Source organism: Macaca fascicularis, chromosome 12 (assembly GCF_037993035.2).
Source record: "Macaca fascicularis isolate 582-1 chromosome 12, T2T-MFA8v1.1".
Taxonomy (NCBI): Eukaryota; Metazoa; Chordata; class Mammalia; order Primates; family Cercopithecidae; genus Macaca; species Macaca fascicularis.
The window spans coordinates 73291864-73311453 of NC_088386.1; the positions used below are offsets into that span (position 1 = coordinate 73291864).

The 19590-nt window shown below is 41.2% G+C and overlaps 1 protein-coding gene across 2 annotated transcripts in view; it reads right to left on the bottom strand.

The window, feature by feature from the left end:
• Nucleotides 1-19590, bottom strand: part of PDE11A (phosphodiesterase 11A) — a 464879-nt gene that overhangs the window by 125531 nt on the left and 319758 nt on the right. For both annotated transcript variants that reach the window (XM_005573580.5, XM_074009510.1), the window contains one exon: nucleotides 16854-16904. In XM_005573580.5, the coding sequence (XP_005573637.1) occupies nucleotides 16854-16904 (51 nt within the window). The remainder of the gene's footprint in view (nucleotides 1-16853; nucleotides 16905-19590) is intronic.

Below are 19590 nucleotides of genomic sequence, written 5' to 3' on the forward strand. Positions count from 1 at the left end.
GTGGTGAAATGTGGCCTGTCCTGCTCCCTGAGTTCTTCCTTCACTACTCAAAAAATACGTAGGTGTCAGGGTAGACTCCTATAATGGTAACAACATGAGCACTGGATTAGACCTGGATTTAAATCTTACACTGTGATCTACTAATTCTGTGACCTTCAGTGACTTATTTTACCTCTTTAGGCTTCAGTCTTTTCATCCATAAAATGAGGTAATAATAACATTTGTCTCATAGAAAGTTGTGAATAAACAAGATTACAACTCAGGTCTCCTGAATTTACTTTCCATTATTAGCATATAAACATGTAAAAGATCTAAATGTTTCACAGCTTTCCAAGGCTTATCATCTGTGAAGCTCAGGTGGATTTGGAAGTTTGGGTTTACGTATCAATTCATTAGTTCAGTCATCAATGTATTGCTTTAGTCATTCAACAAATGTTTTATTGAGTGCCTACTATGCGTCAGGCGTTTTGTCAGTCACCAGAGATAATAGCAATTTTCAAGTAGCTTAGAGTCTAACTAAGACAAATCTGAATGTATCATTATTTATACCCATTAGAGGTTCATAGCAATGATATTCACCCACTAATTTGTTAATGCGAGTCTGCCGAATTAACATGCATGCAATAGTATGCAATCTAAGTTAATATGTTTGCCCATTATTGATTATCATAACTGTGAGTTATGGTTAATTTCCAATCTGACTAGCTCTCTGGAAAAGCAAAAAGCACCTTCCCTCCATTTTGCTGCTCTGAACTGGGAAAGAGCAGATGCCTAGGTGAACGGCAGTGAAGAATGTATATTCAGTGAACTCTTACAAATCAAACTGTTTGCCCTGAATTAGGCTCAAGTCCGCAGCTAATGACAACTAATGTATGGATTCCTGGCATTGAAGCATTTGCAGTTTAACTGTTTGTTGTCATTGAAAGTGAATGTCTTTCCAACGTATAGTCGGAAGTGCTGAGAGGGCAGATCCTCAGCTAGGACTGAATGTCAATAATTTAATCATTTATTTTTTCTTGTCTGTTTTACAGCATGTTCTTTTCAGAGCATTCCCTAGTTGTTTTGATTCACATATACGTTCCATTAATATTGATTTTCTGTGTTATAGTAACAACAAAAGAGTAAAACCAGAAAGAGGAAAACCTTGTCTTTCCCTTTGAATAGCCCAGGTCCACATGAAGGAGAAATTAGAGTAGACAGCTGGCACCGTGGCCTGTTATTCAAGGCCCAGGCAACCCTGACTAGTTCCTTGGTTCTCCTTTGCTTTTCTCTGAGGAAGAAAAATCAGCTTGAAGAGTCAAGCAGAATGACAAACTTTTTAAGGGCAAGATAATTCACAGGATCAGATTGTGACTTGCTTTGCATTTAGAATACCCACTCTACATGGCATGTTAGTCCTGGCAGAGAGAAGCTTGCTTCCACACCAAAAGCCCTAATTCACTTTCCACAGAGGCCCTTCCTATCCCTCAGCAGCATTTCCCTTTATCAGGCAGATAAGACTGGGCGGGAGGCAACATCTATCTTGTATGCATCCTATGACACTGCAGACGAAAACTACCTGTCCTGGTATGGTGCCACTTTTTTACATTTGATTTTTATGGATGAAAACCTTGCTTCATCTGATACTTATAAAATACCACATTTGCCACTGAGAGGCTTCTGTGTCCAAACATCTGCCCCGCCCCCCATGTCTCATCTTGATCTTCACAGCTGAGGCCCATCTGGATCATCCTCCTTTCCAGCTGACAGCGAGAGAGCCAATGAAATTCCCTTTCCTGTTGCTGGGTGACTGCGAATATTTTGAAAACAAGTCCCTTAAAGGCAGCAGCTTCAAGGCCTGCCATTGGCTGGCTGGGCATACTGTGCAGTGCTGACACATGAAGGCTGGCAGAGGAGTGACAGTTGGGAATAGCTACGCAAATATATTACTGGCCTGATGGTCCACTGGAGGGAAAGACTATTTCAAGGCTGAGTGACAACTATAACATACCCTGTTAGAAGAAAAATAAATCTCCCTAAGTCTACATTCAGGCATCTGAAGAGCATTGCAGAAAATACTGCAGACAAAAAAGAAAGAAAGAAAGAAAGAAAGAAAGAAAGAAAGAAAGAAAGAAAGAAAGAAAGAAAGAAAGAAAGAAAGAAAGAAAGAAGGAAGGAAGGAAGGAAGGAAGGAAGGAAGGAAGGAAGGAAGGAAGGAAGGAAGGAAGGAAGGAAGGAAGGAAGGAAGGAAGGAAGGAAGGAAGGAAAGAAAGAAAGAAAGAAAGAAAGAAAGAAAGAAAGAAAGAAAGAAAGAAAGAAAGAAAGAAACAACAACAACAACAACACAAGGTTGTCCTATCCTCAAATCTCCTGCTTTTTATGGTCTGATGAGCAGTTCCTCCTGTTCAAGAAATATATGGGTATTTCCACATACTTTGATAGAATTTGTGTTCATACATTTTAAAGCCCAACTTTGTTTATTTGGAAAATAATTTTCAACAAAGTCATGGAGGATTTTCTTTGCCTCCTTGTCTCCAGCGTCCCTTCCTTCACCTTCCTCCCCTGACCTTCAAGTCCAAAAATCCAGCAGGCACAGGATGTGGTCAGTGTCAGGGGCAGCATTGGCTGCATTTTATCTCACTCTGTCCACTTAAAATATTTGCATCCTGGTGGGAGGATAAGCACAGTCCTGTCTAAACAGCTTTGGGATTCATCTTTGCAGCTGGAGAGAGCTGTTTGGATACAAGTAACTGCTTTTGTTAACACCGGGTTAACTGTTCACACACAAATCTGCCAACGAGCCTCTAGGAAGGAATGTCCTTCTACTAATTGAATTCTAATGAGGCCAGGAAGTAGATTAGGAGTTGAGCTATTTTACTATGAGTTTCAAATATCAGATCTAGGGATGTTTGGCCTGTCTGATCTCCTTAATTCTCCATCAGGTCCCAATAAATTTATGAAGAAATGACTAGAAGAAATCTGTGGGTTATTGGTTGATCCAGTTGCAGGGACTTTTCTATATATCAGGGACTACAGTGTTCAAACACAAGAGAAAGAGGCTGACCTGAGAAGACCTGATGCGCTAGTCATTAGTGAGGAGTTCCTGCGCCAATTTAATTGGCATGTCCCTGAAAGTTATATTTATTTGCCTTATAATATTTGGGTAAGTTTGAGAGCCAAATCAGGGTGAGCATCAGTGGGGTCACCCCTGATTTCTATTTAGTTGTGGAAATAGAAATGCTTTAAGGACATAGTAGAACATTCTTCTCAATGATGCGATATAGCCAACATCACTTGTGGAACCACTTCAGCAGACAGAGCGATCACTCGTGGGTGTCATCCAGTTTCTAGACATTATGAAGAGGCTCTTGTGAGCGTCTCACCTGTATCCCAGGAAATGCCTGCCTGCCATAAAAGAGGGCATGGGGTCATGCAAAAGTTACCTGCATGTACTGTGAAGGACAGCTATGATACTCTCCACCAGGTACCTCTTTCCTTTCTAGAATTGGCCCTCCTTCTGCTGCGACCCCATATTTCCACCTAGATTTGATTTTTCCAACTGACACACTTTTCTAAGCACACACTCCTCATCACAGTTGACTGGTCCAGGGATGGACATGTGAACCAAGTAGGCCAATCAGAAAATGCCCCTGATATTTTCCAAACTGGAACTTGGGAATGTGTAGTTCCCTTCTAGAAGGAGTTGCTGAAAGATGAGAAACCTAGGCTCTGCCAGAGGCCACTTTTACCCCTTTGTAGAGCAAGCCAGTCTGCAGTGAGCACCCAAGAGCTCCATGTGCAATGTGAGGCTTCTCATATTTGGCCCAAGGGGCCACCTGGGTGCTTAGTAGAGGCAGCCAGCCCCAGCAATGGCCAAGTGGCTCTGAGGGTAGCAGATGGTTTTGCAGGAGCCCATTGTGTGGGGCAGGTTTTCCTTTTGGTGTGCACTGTACTCTCATTTGTTAACACTTCCTGGGAAGACTCTGGGCTTTTGCATACTATGTAGAGGAAGGAGATTTTACATCTGAGACCCTGGGCCCTTTTCAACCCTGACTTCCCACAAATGAATTTACCACACAACAAGAGAAAGAGTTCCTATGGGGAGAGAAGCTTGCTTGCACCCCAGGGCAGACAGGGCCACTGCTAACACTAGAATAGTGGACCTGTGGTCTTTCAGGGTTATCAAAATAACCGGCTTTTGCCCTCACACACAACTCCTTAGAGAACCGGAGGAAAGCTGTTTTCAAGAAGACCACTGATGGTTTAAAAGATATTTCAGGCAGAAGCATACATTTCTTCATGGTTTTAAAGGGAAAGAAGTTCCCTTTAAATTCACATTGGAGCAATGTCATCACAGAAAACCTCTCATGCTCCTCTCGTTTGTTTCCGAATTCTAAATCTTTTCTGCTGGTGGTCAGGGGAAGAGTAAAAAGTGGTTTTCCTCAAAAGCCAGCTTCAGTGGTTTACAGAGTTGTTTGACACACTTAAGCCCAAGTGTTGAGGACGGCCACCTGTTCCCGCAGAAATCACAAAGCCTGGTTTTCACAAAACTCATCTCCATCTCCAGGAAGGCCAGAGGTGAATTATAGTATATGTTAGGAAAATGAACCTAGTAGCAAGAGGAATGGGATCACTCAGCACGGGAATTGTTTGAAATTTGCCCTTTGGAGAAAATAAGTGCTGTCAGCGCCCACAAACATATTCCTTGAAGTTGATATTCCAGAATGTTGAAGGCTAAGGAATCATACCTGCTCAAGCAATGGGGCTGGATTACTTTTCAAAGTATGTAACCTTAAAACAAACAAACGAACACACAAACAAGCCAAAACATTCTTAGCAAGATCTGTTGAAACCTGAATTCATCTATCGAGAAAGTAAATCAAGATTATTCAAGGGCTCACAATCAGATGATAAGGAGAGGGTCAAGCCAAGGCCAGAAGAATCTCAAACAAAAAGCATTCCACGTCATTTCAAAAAGGATCTTACAAATTCAGCATGCCCACCCATATCTCAATTTCTTAATGTGTGCAATGTAGTTACCTGGGCGTTTCTCTTTGTACCTCAGTTTTATCATCTGTAAAATAAGAAAAATAATAGTAGGGTTTTTGTGAAGACTAAATGAATTAATACAGGTAAGGCACCAAAAACAAGCCTGGCAGCTGGTAAAATGTTCAGTAAATGTTTATTTTCCAGATGACTGTCACATGGAGTAGACTGAGCATACACTGGGGCCCAAGAAAAGGGCCTCAGCAGCATGAACCAAGGTCTCCAAACTGGCAGCGTAACATCTTTCTTAGCTGCCTGATCCTTAAATGGAATAGAGCCACTGATGCCTCCTTCAGAGGCTTGCTCTTAACATTCAGTGAAATAAGAGCTAGGAAAGCACTTGGAATGAGCAAAAATGCTGTGCTTATCATAGGATTTCTCTTAGTGAACAGTAATATTTGAAAATGTATAATGATTGGTATCATGTTATCCTACAGAAAGCCCAGGAAATGTATTTTAAAGTCCGTCCACCTGTAGATGCTTAATGACAGAACAGTATTAAACCTCTTATCCCTGGATAGGTTGAACACAGCCTCACTGTAAGTTCTTACCAGTGCTTCTCAGACTTTCGCCTTTCACGGGTGTGGATTTAATTATAGGGATTGTAAAGAAGTACCTGTGGATGCTGCTCTGGGAAGGCTTTCAGAGCCAGCGTGAGGCCAGATGCTGGGGCCCCCAGCCTGGGGGGATGAGGTGAAATCTGTTTTGAACTTAGATCCCTTCTACCATGTGGTCTTATAGAAACGATTCTAGAGTTTTCTGTTACAGTGGGACTGTAACAGACTTTCAATTTTTATTAAAATTCTGACTTGTTCACAGCCTAATTCCTTTTAGTCTCAACGAAATGCTTTAGTCCCTGGATGGAAACATCATCCTGAATTACAGGACAGTCTTAGAATATTCTCTGTGACTATTCTTGCTTATAATGCTGAGTTTAATTCCTTGGTTGTATATAGATATGGGTATCAAATCCAAAGACAGAAAAATCCTGCACAGATGTTGTGTATTGACTGTAGATGTTCTGATATTTGGCTAAGGTGGTGTCTTTGTGAATGTTATGAACTGCTTCTAGGGAAACAAAAAGCACCTCAACAAAGCTACCATTTCACCAACATGCAGCATTCCAGGGAAAGGGAAGAGAAGGAGTGCTTGATGGCTGTATCAGCTCTGGCAAGGAAATGAATGCATTGAAGGGATAGAGTGCAGGCACACAGACAGCGAGGCTCAAGTCTCCTGGCTGCATGCATGCTGCAATTACACACCACAATAAAAACAATTAATGTAGCATCTGACCTGCTGACCTCCAGATGCCTACTGCACCACCTCATCAACAGTCACCAGACCTCCACGGTGCCTCCTTGGCCACCAACTGGCTGCCTCACTGGGATACAGCAAGCACAAGGGCCTTACCCAGGCTTTGTTCTTAAGGCTAAACCAAAGGAGAAAGTCCCCCAGTCCCTCCACCTTGTGCCTGGGCAAATGAATAAGCTGTCCATGTCACTAACATATTCCAGGTCATGCATACACACAAACATTATTATATCTTGAAATTACTTTTAAATTACTGTCTTTGGGGTTTTAACCATTTTCCTAGAAATGTGGCACAGCAAATCCTTACGTGGAGCAAGGATGGCACCCAGTGGCCAAAGTGCTTCATCTCAGACCGTGTTTTCTCAGGGCTTTTCCATTTGCTTCTCTCTTTGGAGACAATGAATTGCCATGAGATCCTTTTGTAAAGCCAGAGTTGAAACTCCAAATCATATGACTATCCCATTAAGCTGAAGCACGTGCACACACACACACACACACCCACACACACACACACACAAATTGAAACAGTATCAGGAGCTAATTCAGAATAGCTAAAAATTTTGAAAAATCTTTAAAATTTTACCTTGAGAGTTTTATGTTAAAATCATCATATTTCAGATGTGCAGATTACCATCCCTGATGTTCCCAATATCAAGTATCACTATAGGAAATATCATAAAAAATGCAAGCCCAGTCTCACATTCTTCACTTCATATCTTCCCCCAAATAGTCTCTAGTTCATACGTGCTCATGCCTTAAACATAAGACTTTATCACCTGACAAGTGCTTTATCATGAAACTGATGTTTGCAATCTCGTATCCTTGTTATCTTTCGTACAAGGTACTTGGCAGGCCTGGAGAGCACAAGATAATAGAGTGGGACTGCTCTTTTTCCTCTGAGCTTTCCAGATGTCAAGAGATTTCGATACAGCTAGATAGCCAATCAGACTGTAAGGAAGACAGGCGAGATGTCAGAATAATGAATCATATACTCTCTTGCTAAGAATGATGCAATGTCTCCATAATGTTTCTGTTTCCAATTTCCTTAGGTTTCCAAGCAATCTAAACCTCCAGGGCAAAATGTCGCATGGATAGCACAACCACAATGCAAAAAGAAGTTTCTAATAAAACAACATTACATATTAATTGCCCAAAGAGTACCATAAACAGTCTTACTAAAAGTCAATATGTTAAGTTCAGTCAACAATTCTGTCTGCCTTTCTCAGACGTCATTACCATTCATGCTTATTTGACCCCCAACATGTCAAAATGCCACCAAGATTCCAAGAATAATAGCTGAATCAAAATAAATGACTTACGAATGAAACTCCATGACATTGCTTCCGTTTTCCTACTCCACCACTTGAAGAACAGCATTGTCTTCAAGATCACACAAAACATTGCAGAAGAAAAACCAAAGCAGAGGGGTTCCATTTTTCTTTCTGGTTCTTTGATCCTTAGTTGCCTTCTATGTAAAATGGAGATATGCTAACCCTGCCCTCACCAAGACTTTGTGAGCCTCAAGTGAGATGATGGACACGTACATGTTTTTGTACACTGCTATTTCTTATTATTTAAGACATTTTTATTATTTAAACATTTATAGGTAGCATTAGTGTATAGTTTTGAGACTGATGAGATTGAGTCTCTTGTTTTACCCAAGTAATCACATATCTTCCTCATGAGTATTATTATATTACCTTGCAAATATAATATAGTCATGAGGGGCTTTGGAAATTACTTATATGTAATTAAATCAAACTGAGCTATCTTGAACAGAGCTTGAATTCAAAAATTTGAGTATTCAAAAATCATAAAAACCCCTAAACGTTTTGTCAACATTTAAGTTGTTTTATGTTTTATTTTCCTCTTTTCTCCTAGAGATGAATTTTATAGGTTCATAAAATTATAGCATTTTTTAGCTAGAAATGGTTTTGTTTTGCAGATGAGGAAACCTGAAGCCTAGAAATGGAAATCAACCAAAAGGTCTGGTGGCTGCGTTGTCTTTTTATACATTTGCTTGCTCTTGTCTTACTGTGTCCATGGTCTTACAAAGACTGTTAAAAGGGCAGGTCTGGCTACTGAGACTGCAGAAAACCCTTTGGCCAGACATTGTCTCCTAACTTCCTATTTCACAGGGTGTCTTGAGACCAAAAGAGTTATGATTCACAAACACTTAAAAGATTTTGGATGAATTATTTCCAACTGAGAAAAAATAGGAAGAACAGCCAAACCAGAGCATGATTTCAAAAACACAAAAGACAGAATATAGAACTATATAAAATAGTAAATACAAATACAAATAATGAAGTATTAGGTGTTTTGAAGGTCAAAAAAAATAGGTTTAAAAAATTTAGTCAGCAGGGTAGTGGTAGCAGGATACATGAATGAAGAAACTTATTTAATAGTTAAGAGACTGCTAAATCAACTAAGAGTTAAAGGCAAGGGGCTTTTGTCTCCAGCAGGGAAGAGAGACACTATCACTACAGCACACTCCAAAGAGGATAGGGCCAATACCTATCCTAAACAAAGGAAAGGAATTCCTTTATTTTCATATAGTTTAGGGTACAACAGGAACATAAAAACAAGGGGTTTCAAACAGCATAAAGCAAGGGTTGGGACGAAATTGTCAGAAATTTCCATTGTCATAGGTCCCTGTTCAAAATCCCACCCAAGCATTATAATTTCTTTTGCCATAAAAATGGCAAACATTTCAAGGAATTTAGTCACAAGGTAGAAATTTCTCCAGCACCCAGGTGCAAGGCATGGCTTTAAGTGACATAGGGTTACCCAATGAGTAAGTCTAGGATTCTCTCCTAAAAATGCATCTGCTTTAATCATTTGAGTAGACAGGTGCACCAAGATTTATATTGCAAGGTAGAAAGTGATGAATATGGCAGGAAGAAGGGCAAATGAGAAGGTCACTTTTGACTGAAGGACAGCATGAATGACTTCATGGAGAAGGGGGCAGTTGAGAAGGGTCAGATCGATTGTTAGGGCTTTATATATACAGATAGGAAGAAGGATGGGTGCAAACATATAAGAGGACGGGGAATGGGCAGAAAACACCAAGTAGAACTATTTGATTAAGGATGGCTCAGTGTGAGCATGGGAATCAGGCTGGAAAAGTGAGCTGAAAGTTAGTTTGGAATACTTTTAATGTCCAATTAAATAATTCAAATTGAAAGAATTTAGAGGCTTCTAGAAGATACTAAACTTTGAGAGCTGGAACCTACGCCAACAGAAGCGTTCATCTGTTCATCTGTTAGCTCTGCACAGGATGGATCTGGGATAGGGTCAACAGCAGGAGGCGGGAGCCCAGCTAGGAGAGCAGTGTACAATAATGGCCTGCCTGAGGGAGAATGAGGATCTGAACTGGTGAAGGCTGTGAGGATGGACAGGAGCAGGAGATGTTTGGAAAGCAGAATGGACAGGACTGCATTTGGGGGCGGGCGGTGATGAGGACCCCATGATGACTGTACAATGATAGCCAAAGTGTGCAACTGGAGATTGAGGGCTACAGAAGCCCAACAGCCAGGAGGTTGTAGCTCTGTGCATACTGAGTGAACAGCAGAGGGAAGGCCACCCATTGTGATGGCTAACTCAAGTCCCTCTCACTGAGGTGAGGGGCTATGTGTTCTTCATTTCCTGACTCCACAGCTAGAGTTATCAATGGATCTAATTAGAGGAAAACCAAAAAGAAGATAAAGTGATACAGTCCCAGATGCCCCAGCATTCTGGAAGGTTCTGATGACTTTAACCTCTCCAGTTCCCTTCACAGTTCAGGAGTCAGGGATCTCACTGGGCCACACTGTTGCTCTCCATTGCACCTTCAGGACTTGTCGCCGCTTTGTTCCTAGCACTCTGAAACAAAAATGAACCCTCCTTTATTTCACTGCCTCAGGTTCAGACTTCCTGCGCTTTCCCATGTGACACTTAGGGAATGCAGTGAACTCTGCTGTGCTAACATGAGGGAGGGAGAAGATAGGAGAAAACCCTCCAGGCCCACTCTTCCTCCCAGGGAAAGGAGATGCTCACAGTGACCTTGTGGGGACAGTGTCCTTGCTTTGTTTTCAAATAGAAGTGACAAACAGTGGCTGCTGAAGTTGATGTGAGGGGAGGTCAGGGTCACCACAGGATGTATTTTGGTCAGGCGGGTCCCTGAAGGGCCCTCAATCCCTAGCCGCTTAGCTCAGCAGGAGGAAAGACCAGCCTGGGCTTGCAGACCTGATTCCTCTCATGCTCAGCACCCACTCCTCCCGCCCTCCGCCACTGTCTTCAATACTCAAGAGTGACAAAGTACAACCATCCTTTTTCTGATGTGGCATTTGATTAAGACACAATTCATAAAGAGAGCTGGACATTTGAACGCAAAGCACTCCGCATATTTATGGATGCGTCCTGATCAGTGCAAGCCACCCGGCTCTGCCGCTGCTTGTGAGCAGGAGATGCCCTTTAGGGTGCTGATGCAGCTGTTTTCTCTGCAGTCAATTTCCTGGTGAAGGTTCAATAACTTTCCCTGACGATAAAAAGCAAAACAAAACAAAACAAAGCAAAAACTTGGATATTAAACTTGGCATAAATACTATTTAAAGTCAAAACAGCTTCCTAAATTCCAAAGGCGGGCACAGAAGAGGAGACAGCATAGGCTAGGTACCGAAATTCCTTTTATATGGCTTCGAAGTAATCTTTTAAACAACCTTAGAAATGAGCCGAGATGCACTGGAAAGCCACTGTTGGCATTTCAGAAGGTAGCATTTCAGGAAGGCCATGAGAACTGAGACTGCAGAGAAACAAGACAAAGCTCCTGCCCTCTTTCTGGTACCCAGAAGTCCTGCTTTATCCCTGGCTGTGGAGGAGCCTCTATGGGTCATTCGCCCTGACGGGGAGGAGCTGGAGGTGCCCCTACGGATGGGGTGGGTAGTAAGCTCCCCGGCCTCTGCCATCCCGCAGCTGTCCATGGGACTCAGGTCTACCCCCTCTTCCTCTTCGGCATTCTCTGTGTCACCTGAGTTTGGGTAAATGCCATGGTGTTACCCTCTGTCTGCATAGTGCACTCTGCCTCTGCAAGGGGCCGCTGCAAGGATTGGGCTCTTCCAGGGCTTAGAAATTGATTGCACAGGGCGATGGCTAGTGTGTGTAGTGCCTTTGTGCCAACTGGAGAAAGGAACACCACCTGGCAGATCAACTACTAAAAGGCACCCCATGCACTTGGCCAGCCAAGGGGAGGGGGGCAGCCCTGCACCTGCCTGCTGTGCAAGGGGCCCTAGTGCAGGGCACATGGCAGACACATCTCCTGGCATAGCTGTAAAGGCAGTCTTGAGGGCTGAAGCTTCTTATTACACACGTTAGACTATTTCATGGATTAAAGTGTCTTCTCAAATCTAATTTATTTTTTAAGCCTAGTAAATCACATCCTATTGCTCAGTCTGCAAAGGAGGCCATAAGATCCTATTTTTGATGCACTCATTCTTATTTCAGGATATAAATGCCACAAGGAATACCTATTCTTGGCATTTTATTTTATTTTATTTTATTTACCAGGATATTAATTTGTGGCCTAGGCATTAACATTGAAAACTTGAAATACATATGAGGTAGTCCAAACCCAAACCCCAACCTGAGTTATTGGTGCTTAATTACTGAGGCAGTTATAGTGCTGTAAATGAGTTCATCTCTGATTGCAGCCGTAACCCATGCAGTTCTCAATTGAAGGAAGGGATGATACAAGGTGGCAATATAACACCACAACGTCCATGAGTTGATTTTAATTGGTAAACTAGCAATATATAGTGATAATTGTTTGGTCTGTCCACCGCATTGGAATCTAAGGAAAGTCCATAAAATTACGGGAGCATATAATTGGGGTACTAAACTCATTTTCTTATGTTATCACAGCTGGCATCTTTAGGTTATTGAAAGCCTTTAAACCAGCCATCTTCAAGGAGATGTAATTGTCAATATGGTCTTTATACATTATTCCTGTTAGCACAGAGCTGCAGAGATATAAACATTCACTAAAATCTGCACAAATTTTCTGCATATAACTTTCTTATTTCAAGTTCATGGAAGATCAGTAAATGTTAATGAGGATTAAAAACCATTTTTTAGATCCTGGTTTCCTCATTAGATGCACAGGACAATCAACCCATAAAGGATAATTTATTGAATCAGACTTTCAAAATGGTTAATTCATTAGTTCCAGGAAGTTCTGTGATCTTTTTGTGTATAGGTGAACCTACAAGAAAGACTGTTTCTTGAAGTATAAATGATATATCAGAATCAGGAAAAATAAACCCAAATTCTGACATTCTTGGATAAGTAATTATATGTTGTTTTATCTAATTTATTCTTGCTGGACAGTCCAAGGACACTTCTAGAAAGGTTTTCACACTCTAATCCCATTCTCTCAGCCATCACTACTACACACTCCTCAAGGAAATTTTTCCCAACAGAAGTAATAGGGTTATCAGAATAAAACAGAACAACAATGCTCCCCCTAACAAGGCATTCTAGAATAGGGGGAGAAAATCCCAAAACATAAAGGGGTGTGAAATAGGAAGACCAGATATGAGGAAGGCTAAGATGGCATCAGCCTAGCATTAATGATTATTAAAGATTCACTACAGGTTTGTCTTATGTGAAATCAATCTTCCTGTAGACCCCACAATCTCTGAGTACAAATGGTACCAAACTAAGAGTAATTAATCGTGTATATATCACATTCTCCAATAGTACAGAGTCTCCATCTCTCCTACTTATATTTGGGAGTACTCAGGGTATACCTTACCTGTCCTTAAAATGTGACCACTGAGCCTGCATTGATTCCATCGACGCCATCAGCTTCTGCTGGTCACACAGGTAGGAAGGGGCCCTGCCACGGGTCCGTAGTGATGCTTCCTTCATTAGGCTGCTGCCTTCTGTTGTGTGCTGTTGGCATGCTGACCCTCATTCTATCAGGAGCATTTAATGCACTGAAACTATACCAAAGTCCATGCCTTCTGTGTTTACTCACATTCTCAGCTAAGAACATGGATCCATGGGAGGCTGAGGTGAGGGATAAATCCAAGGTAAAAACTTCATGCTGAACTTGGAATCATCTAGACACTGAGGTCTGTAGCCTTAACTTTCATGAGGAAGAGTTCTTGACTCAGAAGGCCTGTTAGTCTCTCATATAAATAACTACAACTCACTTGTCTCCCAGACATTTCTGCATCCCAGATGTGGTGCAGCTTGGGTTCCAACTGAAGTCTGTCATACGTATGTGTGTAAAATTTGACCTCCAGATTTTTGTCAGCACTGGATGAATCAGTTTCTTCCCAAACTCTGGCTTAAGCTCTGAATCACTGATCACTAGTCTGGTTGGGTATAGTCCAATACACTGGGACTCAGCCATCCTTTAACTCAGTGGTCCTCATCCTATTTGGCACCAGGGACCAGTTTCATGGAAGACAATTTTTCCATGGACCTGGGAGGAGTGGGGGTGTGGGGATGGTTTTGGAATAAAACTGTTCTACCTCATATCATCAGGCATTAGATTCTCATAAGGAGCACATAACGTAGATCCCTCACATGTGCAGTTCACAATAGAGTTTGCGCTCCTATGAGAATCTAATGCCACTGATGATCTGACAGGAGGTGGAGCTCAGGTGGTAATGCTTGCACACCTGCTGCTCACCTCCTTCTGTGTGGCCTAGTACCAGTCCATGGCCTGGGTTGAGGACCCCTGCTTTAACTCATGAAATCTCATGGATAACTCTGATTCCAGACTTCAAATCATTGCACATTTAAAAAAAATTTTTTACAATCATCTTTGTTAAAAAAGTACTGAAGACAGGAAGAATGACAATATACTTGAACGTAAACATGGTTTGTCATATATATTGGTCAAAACAAAGCACATATTTACTGTTATTTAGCTACAATGTTAGAAAACTGCCATTGCATGTATTCCAGCCTGGAATCTCAGTAAACGCTTTTCACTGTCTACGTGCAGGATTATTTTAAGCCCACTACATTTTAATGTTATTGCTGCAGTTATAACAGACATCAACTACCAATCAGAATAATGTTTTATTTACTGTATATATCAAGAAAACTCCCATTTTAAAATGGTTAAAATGATCTATTATATCTCAATTACATTGTAATAGGATACTAGCTAATATCTTTCATGATAAAATCTAGAGTAAATCAGTTAAATTATCAATCTTGATAATTTTAAGATGAAATAACCCTTTTTTCTCAAATTTAAATACTTCATATTTAGTATATTTGTGAGCTAACAATAGAAATGCATACCAAATTCCAGGGCAATGTTTTCTTTAAGCAAAATATTAAGCCTGAATGTTGGTGCCTTTAGAAAGTAAACAGCTAGGCTGGGCGCAGTGGCTCACACCTGTAATCCCAGCACTTTGGGAGGCAGATCACAAGGTCAGGAATTCTAGACCAACCTGACCAACATGGTGAAACCCCGTCTCTACTAAAAATACAAAAATTAGCAGGGCATGGTGATGTGTGCCTGTAATCCCTGCTACTTGGGAGGCTGCAGCAGGAGAATCAGTTGAACCCAGGAGGCAGAGGTTGCAGTGAGCCGAGGTTGTGCCACTGTACTCCAGACTGGGTGACAGAGAGCCAGACTCTGTCTCAAAAGAAAAAAAAAGTAAACGACTATGGATTTTGGCCTGCTATATCTCTGGGCAGCTCTTGCAGTCATATTTGGTCATATGAGTCAAAGCTCATATTATCATCTTTGCTGTCTTTCTTCTTGCCTACCACTTCCCTCTTTTAGCAATGATGATAATTATAATAACAGCAAAAATATAATATAAACATTATATGAGCATTTTAGCACGAATTGGATATTTTCATAAACAGGATTTCTGAATAATTGAACTTTATTGGCTAAAATAAAAAAGGTTTAAATATTTTTGATGGAAATATTTATAAAATTTATATACATTAAGTAAAATTTATATGAAATATATAAAATAATTATATATTATCACCATTTTAAAATTAATGACTAATTGCTTTGAGTACTAGAACCATTGGTACTCTTTGGATTTATTTATTCATTCACTTATCCATCCATTCATTCATCCATTCAACAAGTATTTATTGAGTGTTACTATATCCCAAGGACCATAAAAGGAAGGAGAGATACAGCAGTGAATAAAACATACAATTAGTGCTGTCCTGATGGAGCTTGAGTTCAAGCTGGTATGCAGGATGGTTTCCTCTGCAACAAATGGGCCCTGACTGCTGTGGTTTTAGTTGTTCTGTCTCCTCCCTCTGCTGTCAGCTGTCACCTTATCTCTCCCTTTTTATCTGTGTTACAATTGTAGGTCTTTCCCCAAAGCATCTCTTTAAGTCAATAATAGACCCTATCCCCTTGGATGGAGCCCAGGTAGTTCCTATGCTCACAGTATATGTGCTGCTTCTGGCCCTTGCAAGGAGTTCTTTTATCCCTACGCTCAGTGTTTGGAACAAACATCTTCCTTTGCTCCCTTTCATCATTCATGTGCTCAGTTCTAATGATCTGATTCAATTCTTAGGCCCAATGGTCTCTGCGCCATATATATGCAAATGGGACTCTTAGAAAAGTAGCCATCACCAAGTGATATTACATTCTAATATTGCAATACAAAACATGATCTTTCTCATGACTGTGGTAGCTTTTCCTGATAATTTTCTGAACCGCCACCTATATGTAAAAAGACAGGCACCAAAACTTTCAAAAGGAAAGGAAATCAATTTCCCTTTACTCCAGTGTTTTGCTCATTGTTAAACTGCCTGGTAGGAGTGCAGGGACACAAGCAAGAATTCTGAATTGCACTTAAGGAAATGGTAGTAACTAAGGTGATAAGGAATATCTAACACTCATTCACAGACTCATCAGATGTTGGAGTTGAAAGGGGATCACCCTGTGCGGTAGGGAAGCACGGTGGTTAAGAACTCCAGTTCTGGGGCCAGATTGCTACACCTCTTACAATTGTTTGACCGTGGCCTGGCATCTCCGTGCTTCCATTTATTCATCTGTAAAACAGTTTGCTTTTCAGAGGATTGTGAGGATTAAACGAATTAATGCAGGTAAAATGCCTGGTAGTGCGTCTGGCACACAGTGTTAGCTATTATTATCTCAATCTGGTCATATATTTTTACAGATGGAAATACAGCCCTAAGTTTTTAACTGAACAGCAAATTAGAGGTAAAACCGATGCCAAAACCAAGTGTCCTGACTCTCACCATATTACAGATTTTTTCCCCTGATACTGTGCTTTCTTAATAATTGGGAAGAAATACTGAATCATGTAAATGATTACAAAATGACTACTCAGTTATATATAAGTCCCTCTTCCCTTCTAAAACAGAAATATACAAATACACCCTTGCCCAGTGCTAGTCCTCCAGCTCCCAATGAGCAGGATTAATTCTCTAGAGGCAAATGACAGAGCTCAGGAAGCCAAGAGAAGTTTAACTGTAAGCACCAATAAGGAAACCATCTTCTTCCTTACCTTAAACTTGTCAACTTCAGCTTTTGAACATGTTGCATGATATGATAGCACCTGATTCAGAAGAAAAAAATAATTTTAATAACTATACATGACTGCATTTTCTGAAATTCTCCTGGCTTAAAAATAAGCTTTGCTCATGTATATCACCTTGATTTAAAGGTGGATTTTAACATATGGCAAGATACAACCTGTCTAGTAATATTCTCTGACATAATTCACATATTAAAGAATATTTTATACCAGAATTTTTCTATAGATAGTTATTTTATGAAAAGGACAATGGCCAGGTGCAGTGCTTCATGCCTGTAATCCCAGCACTTTGGGAGGGCGAGATGGGCAGATCATTTGAGTCCAGGAGTTTGAGACCAGCCTGGGAAACATGGCGAAAGCTTATCTCTACAAAAAATCCAAAAACTAGCTGGGCATGGTGGTGTGTGCCCATAGTCCCAGCTATTCATGGAGGCTGAGATGGGAGGATCACCTGGGCCCAGGAGGTCGAGGCTGCAGCGAGCTGAGATCATGCCACCGCACTCCAGCCTGGGCGATAGAGTAAGACCCTATCAAAAAAAAAAAAAAAAAAAAAAAACAAGACTTGATGTGGCTCAAAACTATAGTTCCCAAAGGATGTGAATACTTGTCCTGTGAAATGCTCTAAAAGCAAATGAAAAGCTAGAGCACGTGTGTGTGATCTGTAGCAACCAGGTTGATGACTCAACTTCCATTTCCTCACCTATTCTCATTTGCCTGCTTTTATTATATTAGGAAAGATTATATTCATATATATATATCTGTGACCCCTTTTGTAAGAGGATTGTGCTTCCTTGCCCTGTTTACATCCGCATTGGCATGTGACTTCTTTTGGCCAATGGGATGTGGGGAAAGTAACAAATGCCACTTTTGAGTGTGTCTTCAACAGCAATCACATGGTTCTGCCACCTCCTTTTTCCCTCCGCCATGAGAAGGGCATGGCCTGAGAGGGGCTGATCCTTCAGTCTGAGCCCCCAAATAAAGAAGACATATTGAGCAGAACTGCAGCCAACCTGCAGCTGATGACATATCATGTGAGTGAGAATCAACTTTTGCAATTTATCTACATCAGAACTCACTGATACAGAGGCTTAAAAGTAAAAACCCTAATTCACAGGCTCCCTGCAGCTGGGGTGGTCCTACAGGGTGGCCTTTATGCCACTGTGTTGGTCAATGAATTATAAGTGGGAGTGCTGGCACTGCTTCTTTCTTTTTTCTTCCTTTGTGGAATACAGCTGTAAAGCCTGGAGGTGCAGCAAAATCTGGTGTGTATGAACTGACAAGCATGGCAGTGAATGCCAGCTTGCTGTGAACAGAACAGAAAGGAAAAGAGAAAGGAGCCTGACCCTAGGCTCCCCTGCCCCAGACGTCTTGTTGTGTGAGTCAAATAAATGCACATTGGTGGTATTTCATAAGGCATATTTACAGACATATGGACACTCATACATAAATAGCATATGTATGTTATATGTTTTATGCTGCCAGACACATTTTTTGTTGTTGTTTTGTTTTTGAGACAGGTCTCACTCTATTGCACACGCTAGAACGCAGTAGTGTGATCACAGCTCACTGAAACCTTGACCTCCTGGGCTCCAGTGATTCTCTCACCTCAGCATCCCAAGTAGCTGCGACCACAGGCATATACCACTATGCTCAACTAATTTTTGTATTGTTTTGTAGAGACAGGGGTCTCATCATGTTTTCCAGGCTGGTCTGAAACTCCTGGGTTCAAGCGATCCTCTCGCCTCAGCCTCCCAAAGTGCTGGGATTACAGGCATGAGCCTTCGCGTCCAGCCTACATTCTTAATCTATACAAATCTCATACAAATAAGTCTGGGAAATGCTAACGCCTTCTTCATCTACCAACCTTAGAGAATCACAGTGCACATTTGGCTGCAAAAAGTAAAGTAACATGCTTTATTTCATTAAACTTAGTATTTCCCAAATCTAATTAGCCACAGAACTCCCTTTTAGGTAACATCAAACTGGTAACATTCAACCTAATAACCTATTGACCAAGAACTTTGAGAAGCACTGACCTATGGCACATACCATTTGTGTGATACAAGCAAAGCCACAATAGAAGCAGTGTCTCAGGGTGGTTAGAACACAGCCTTCAGAGTCAGGCTGTCACGCCTCCACTTCCAAGCCCTGGGAGCTTGGGCAAATGGTTTAATCTCTTTGGGTCTCATATATAAGGTGGTATAGCATAATACTACACAGGCATCTACTGCTTAACGTAGAGGCTCCTCCTGAAAACACTAACAGGGAACCTACTTTTAATTATTTTTAATTGGAAAAAAATTACAGTGCGTTATAAGATCTGCAGCAACTTCTTAAAACTCAATAAAGCACAGTAAAATTCATAGGTATATATAAAACAAAAAATACTGTTATGTTATAGTTACTTAAAATGTTCCTTTCTGTGGGAGGCTGAGGCGGGTGGATCACCTGAGGTCAGGAGTTCAAGACCAACCTGGCCAACATGGTGAAACCCCATTTCTACAAAAATACAAAAATTAGCTGGGCGTGATGATGGATGCCTGCAAACCCAGCTACTCGGGAGGCTGAGGTGGGAGAATCACCTGAACCCGGGAGGCGGAGGTTGCAGTGAGCTGAGATTGTGCCATTGCACTCCAGTCTGGGTGACAGAGTGAGACTCCTGTCTCAATAAATAAATAAATAAATAGTATTACTTTTTGATCATAAC